The 6,464-nt window shown below is 39.5% G+C and overlaps 1 protein-coding gene across 1 annotated transcript; it reads left to right on the plus strand.

Moving 5' to 3' along the window:
* The first annotated feature begins 1,770 nt into the window (after positions 1–1,770).
* LOC307020617 (pyroglutamyl-peptidase 1-like) lies at positions 1,771–5,548 on the plus strand. The gene is made up of 5 exons (XM_079652109.1): positions 1,771–1,967; positions 3,199–3,251; positions 3,430–3,546; positions 3,659–3,891; positions 4,513–5,548. Exons 1-5 carry the CDS (start codon positions 1,937–1,939, stop codon positions 4,787–4,789), a joined length of 711 nt encoding a protein of 236 aa, XP_079508235.1. The 5' UTR covers positions 1,771–1,936; the 3' UTR covers positions 4,790–5,548.
* Positions 5,549–6,464: the final 916 nt, after the last annotated feature.

Below are 6,464 nucleotides of genomic sequence, written 5' to 3' on the forward strand. Positions count from 1 at the left end.
TGAACTCATCATAACAACGCAAGTGCAACACAAAGCTGTGAAACCTCAGGCATCGCCACATGTAAATTAATTTTTAAAATCATTCTAATTATTAAAATAAAGAAATACATTATTACAGAACAGATTAAACATACAGTAACAAAATAAAAGAGAACACAATATTGCAGAACACAATATATTGGAGCATTGTAGAATACAAAATATATAAATAGAATAGAATAAACATTATAGAAAAGAACAGAAAATAATAGGATTGTATTGACGATTAGAATACAATAAAGATTCAAGTAGAAATAATAGAATAGAATAAAACATTAGAGAATATAGCATTGTAAATAGATTAGAATAAAACATTAGGACAGAAAATAATAGAACAGAATAGAATAAAGCATTATAGAGTAGAAAATAATAAAGCAGAATACAATAGATCATTATGGACTATAAAAAGGCAGAATAGAATATCAAGTGTTTACATCCAGTCCACATTATATAAGGCATTGACTTCCTCAGTAAAATGTTGTTGTTCCGCCCATTCACATCGAGGACGTCAGCAGACTGTCTGCATCAGCACCACCATGCAGAGAGGGCATCATCAGTTTCCATGGCAACACTGACATAGCCGTGACGCAGGCGAGACAGAGAGGAAGGTGAATGGGTTGAGGGAGAAGAGGGGGTGTTAGCGACTGCAGTGCACGTTGTGTGTGTGTGTGTGTGTGTGTGTGTGTGTGTGTGTGTGTGTGTGTGTGTGTGTGTGTGTGTGTGTGTGTGTGTGTGTGTGTGTGTGTGTGTGTGTGTGTGTGTGTGTGTGTGTGTGTGTGTGTGTGTGTGTGTGTGTGTGTGTGTGTGTGTGTGTGTGTGTGTGTGTGTGTGTGTGTGTGTGTGTGTGTGTGTGTGTGTGTGTGTGTGTGTGTGTGTGTGTGTGTGTGTGTGTGTGTGTGCGCTTTGTGCTTCGTGGCAGACATCAGTGTTGTTCTGTAAACCTTAATGAATGAGAGAAATTAGTTTGAAACATTCAATGCAAAAATAAAAATCTCCACTCTATGAAAAGCATATTTTATTCTCTGTGCCAGTGTGGAGCCACACAGGGTGCAGTGTCCAGAATGTGTGACTCATTTCGCAACCCAAGGGTGTGGACGGCACAGAGAATGAAAAGAAATGCTGTTAGGCGATATTAGATTAACTCTGCCTTCATGACAACAAACTGGGAAGAGGGTTTGTCCTCTAAACCCAGGTAATGGAGTGTGTCAGGGGTTGTGTAAGATACAATTTCCCCTCCCTCAGCCAGAGAAGTGTCCTTTGACTTTTAATCCCTCGGGCAGGCACGTTCAGAAACGCCCTGTGTCACTCTGACGCTGTTACACTGCACACATTCACACCTGGGAGCTGCCTAGTAAAACCTCTGAGCATGTCGCTTCATGAGCAGCTGGTCGGGGTCAAATGTTCATTCATGGGTTGTCTCAACAGCTCTTATTGATGGAGGGGAGGTTGTTTTTCATTCTCTTAAACACGCTAACCTTTAATCTTTGAATGCAATGCAGATGCTTGCTTTTCATTTTAGCACACACACATGGCTTGAATTACATTCTATTGCATTAAAAACAGTTGGAGTAAAAGTATCAGTTTTCATCATCTCCTGTCCCCCTTTCCAACACTTTCATGAGCATGAAAAACAAAACAAAGATAAAGAGTCCTGTTTTGTTTTTTGTTGTTTTTGGCCTTTTAGTCAAATGCATTATAGGCTGCTGTTGAAGATTGTATGCCCATACAGCAGGTGGCAGTATAATCCATCCAGATCTGGTTTGTGACTTCCTTTCACCTCTGAGTCAGAAGAAGACGGCAGCAAGCGTTGACAATCCACAATCCTGGGATTCTTGTTTGGGATATTTGATCTCTCATTATCAATCTATGACAGCTCCTGTCCTAACAACCAAGGATAATGGCCAATAAGAAGAAAGTAATAGTAACAGGTGAGAGGCTTTAACTGGTCAGTGTCCAGAGAGACTAAGGTGTCTTAGAGAATTCTTTATTGCCTAGTGCTGTTACAGCTCATTGAATTGTCTCCTTGTGTCTGAGCTGCACTTTAATGGATCTGTTTATATGATAAATATGTTATGACATTGCAGTGAGTATCGCTGCTGTGATGAGAGAAGGGTTGTGTCTATTGGTTTACATTAGGAAACAAAGATATGAATTAGGTGAAGGAATGATATTTTTTACACTACCATCTGCGAGACAGAAATGATCCTGCACCTTTGTGACGAAGGTAACTTCGTTCCTGTGGACTGACGGCTTCGGACCTTGTAATATTGCACGTATGGGTTTGCACTTTATGAAACAACTTTCTTTTGCACAGTAATATGTCACTCAGCACTTTAGTGAACAGGTTTCACTTTATTAACGTGATTTGCACAGTACAGTTTGGCATTGCATATTTGCACATTTTTATATAAATTATACTATTTATTAATGTAGTAGCTTATTTATTAAATGATTAAACCGTATTAATTGGAATGTCGTCTGGCAGATGCTGGACGGTCCTCGGCTCCACCTGAAAAGAGGGGAGTTATAGCGAGAGCGCCGAAAGTGTTTGATTGTGTAAGATTGACAGCGGTTGAGATTAATCATTGTGTGCAAATAATATGTTTGAGCGTGTATATGTCATGACGTTAAGTTGCATTAATTGTACAAGTGTTCCCCCTCCCGTCTTGTCTGTTACTGGTGATTGTGGTCACCTGGTGTCCTGTGTCGTCTCCCCCCCCCCCCACCTGTGTCTTATTGGCCTGATTAGTGTGTGTGTGTGTGTGTGTGTGTGTGTGTGTGTGTGTGTGTGTGTGTGTGTGTGTGTGTGTGTGTGTGTGTGTGTGTGTGTGATCCTTGTGGCTGCTGACTGTGTTCAGGTGGACAGCAATTGAGGCTGTGAATCATGTGCCCATGATTTGAATAAATGCCCACACCGGGTTGTATTTGAACTCTGCCTCCTTGCTTGGTCGGGCCGCTCAACGGTCTGTCTCACAACCTTTTACTGTAATATGAATACAATTAATGTTTAACTGGTTGTTGGACTTTGAAATGTTTTTAAAATGTGCCCTTAGAACTACATGACAGATTGCCATCATTGCGTTTTTATTTTCTTTGCTGCACATGTCTACCATTACTGCAGTGAATATTGTTTTATTTTAAAATATTTTTTCTCTGTAGGTTTTGAGCCTTTTGGTGGGCATGCAGTGAACTCCAGCTGGGTGGCAGTACAGGTAATTAGTAATCCAGTTATCCATTTCAACAAAGGTGCATTTAAGCTCCTGAATAATCATTTAAAGACAGATGTACATTTTTGGTGGGTTTTCCCTCAACTCACTGTTTGCCTGCAAAGCCCTGTAAGACTGCATTTGAGTTTAACATACAGTATACACTTTTTCCCTGTGCTGACAGGAACTGGAGAAGTTAGGTCTTGGTGAAGCAGTAGACCTCCATGTGTGTGAGGTTCCTGTTGAATACCAGGCTGTTCAAGACCTACTGCCTTCCCTGTGGAAAGAGCCCCAGCCACAGGTATAGAAAACACACAATATTGTACATGACAAACACATTTTTCCACCATATTACATATGAAATGTTGTCTTAATCCAAAACAACCCTCCTCTGTGTTTGGTCCTGTGAGCAGCTGGTGGTCCATGTGGGTGTTTCTGGGTTAGCCACCACTGTGACTCTGGAGCAATGCGGCCACAACAAAGGTTACAAACGTCTGGACAACTGCAGCTTCTGCCCGGCCTCCCAGTGCTGCATGGACAGCGGCCCCGACTGCATACAATCGGTCCTGGACATGGAAACAGTCTGCAAAACAGTCAATGGCTCTGACCTTGGGGTCACTCTTTCTGTGTCCAAAGATGCTGGAAGGTTTGTTTTATAGTTTACACACGTAGGAACATTTACACACTCACATACTCTCCTGGACAGGTGTTAGTCATAATGGAATAATGAATACAATGATTCAAATGAAAATAGATAGTGTGCTAATAAGATAAGAAAACTTTATTGTCCATTCCATGATGCAATACTGTGACAATATTCATGTTATTTTTCAGTTGTTGCCATTGTTACAGGCAAATAAATTATTATAATTTGAAAGATAACAGGATTACCCTCAATAAACCAATTTAGCATTGCAAAGCTTCCATTTTCATGCCTGAATGAAGGCCACAAACTTAAGAGTTTGGTCTGAAATGGACAAAATATTTTTATTGTTTATTTTAAAACTGCATATACTATAAGTGTTTTGGCTTCTGCTTTGTGGATTTTGGTTTGAGTTAAAAAAAAATCTCTCAATCTTCATCTCTTCATAGTCGAAATATCCTTTCTTTTTCTCAGCTGGATAATTGCAAATATGCATGATAATTAGGAGTGTTTCATGACTCATCTTGAAAGTCTTAACAGCTTGGTTTTCCATTAGTATCTTTATCTGTTTGGTCATGTTGACATGTGATAATACAGACAACCTTTTGTTTTGGTGTATGGCAGGTATCTGTGTGACTACACCTACTACACCTCTCTGTACCTGGGGCACGGCCACTCTGCCTTCATCCATGTGCCTCCTCTTGGGAAACCCTACAGCAGCCAGGATCTGGGGCGAGCTCTGCAGGCCGCCGTGCAGGAGATGCTGAAAATACTGGAACTGGATCCTGAACACAACAAGCACTGCAATCACGAGCATCATCATCATCAGCAGCAGCAGCAGCAGCAGCAGCAGCAGCATCATCATCATCATCATCAGCATCATCAGCATGACCACGTATGACTTACAGGCAGTGAGTGCTGGTTGACTATCTTGGGGTAAGCACTGTGCTGACCCCAAGATAGTCAACCATTAGCTCCAGAAAGTAATGGCCTTAACTGGGTACTTTTACCTGTAATATCCGTGCCATTTGTAAACCATGTTAAAAAATATTGAAAGTTTAGTTTATTCTAGATCTGGTCTTGGTTCTTTACATGTGTGTGCAGGATCAGTGGACACCTGTGAATATCAACCATTCCTCTTCCTCGCACACAACTGTGAAAATAGATGTTAACAACAATTATAGTTGTATTAACATTGTATGATGTGAAAGGGGATTTATGTGACGACTTTAACATACAATAGTAGCTGAAACGCCAATTATTTGCAACACATTGTGGGAACATTTACAGCTTCACTAACGTTTAAAGCCACACCTTCTGCCTGTGAGTCTGTCCTCTCACTTTCAAGTGTTTTTTTTTCTCCAGTCTTACACCTCCTATTGGTATGATTTGTGTTTTGTCTTGAAATTATGCTTCCATGCTCCATTGTATTGCTTACATTTGCATTAGAGAAATATGATTATATTGAATTGAAATGTTAATATTCACACTTAATGTTAAAAATTGTTTGCTTATCTCAGGGAATATATTGCACACACAATCGATATTAAGTAATCTGATCAATTGTGATCAATGTGTCTGTCCTATGTACAGTATGTAGTGCACCTTTGCAAGGCAAAGCCATCTTCAAACTGTTTATTATTAAAACATGTAAAACAGGCTTCTTTTATTTATTTTATCCATGTCTAAGGTACTGCTTCAACATGCACTGCTTGTACTTTGAAAATAACATCAACTAAAAATGTATTGCTCATCATTTTCCTTTTACATTCATGAATGCTAATAAAGGCCTATAGGTTTCAGTAAATAATCCTAAAAGCCATTTTTCTCACCTTGATATTATTTTATCTAAAATCTACATGCACATTTGGCTTAACCATACCCATGAAATGTAAACTCTTAAAGAAAATAAATTATAAGCCAAAGCATTATGATCTGTGATTACAAAGTCAGTTAGAAGTTAGGCCTTGAATCAAGTTTTGAACTTAAAAAAGGCAACACTGGCATTCAAATAGTTGAGTCTCAAAGAACATTGTGTTCTTTGAGACTCAACTATTTGAATGCCAGTGTTGCCTTTTTTAAGTTCAAAACTTGATTCAAGGCCTGGCACTGAGGATGAACAAAGACTTGTGTGTGGCCTCTGTCAAGATTTTCCTGAAAAGGCAAGGCTGAACAAGAAAACAGATTAAAGTATTATCAGATGAATTACAACAACCACTTATGCTTCCATTTTCAAAAGGCAGGTAGATTTAAGGTCTGTGATTTTTCTTAAGACATTCTATTTTTTAGATGTGAAACATTAGGAAACAATGCATGGATTTGTCATGTGTATTTTTCCAATTGTGATATAACACTTTGAGATTCCTGTGGTGCAGGGCGAGTTATGCAAATACTGGGTGTAGTTCATCCTGGTTCAACAGACCTGCTGAACTTGTTCTGACCTGACAGATCTGTGAAAAGAACATGGAGTTAATAGAGGGGAGGGGGAGGTGTCAGAATCCCGAAGACAATGCATAGATGCCAATGTTAAAGGTTCATATTTACACTGATTTTCCCACATAGTGAAAATGGGAAAT

Source organism: Notothenia rossii (genome assembly GCF_949606895.1).
Source record: "Notothenia rossii genome assembly, chromosome: 9".
NCBI classification, from domain to species: domain Eukaryota; kingdom Metazoa; phylum Chordata; class Actinopteri; order Perciformes; family Nototheniidae; genus Notothenia; species Notothenia rossii.

Excerpts from the sequence above, each read along its gene's own strand:
- LOC307020617 (XM_079652109.1), top strand. The coding sequence starts at position 1,937 with ATGGCCAATAAGAAGAAAGTAATAGTAACAG. Across the intron at positions 1,968-3,198 it reads GAAGAAAGTAATAGTAACAG|GTTTTGAGCCTTTTGGTGGG; the intron begins GTGAGAGGCTTT and ends TTTTCTCTGTAG. Across the intron at positions 3,892-4,512 it reads GTGTCCAAAGATGCTGGAAG|GTATCTGTGTGACTACACCT; the intron begins GTTTGTTTTATA and ends GGTGTATGGCAG.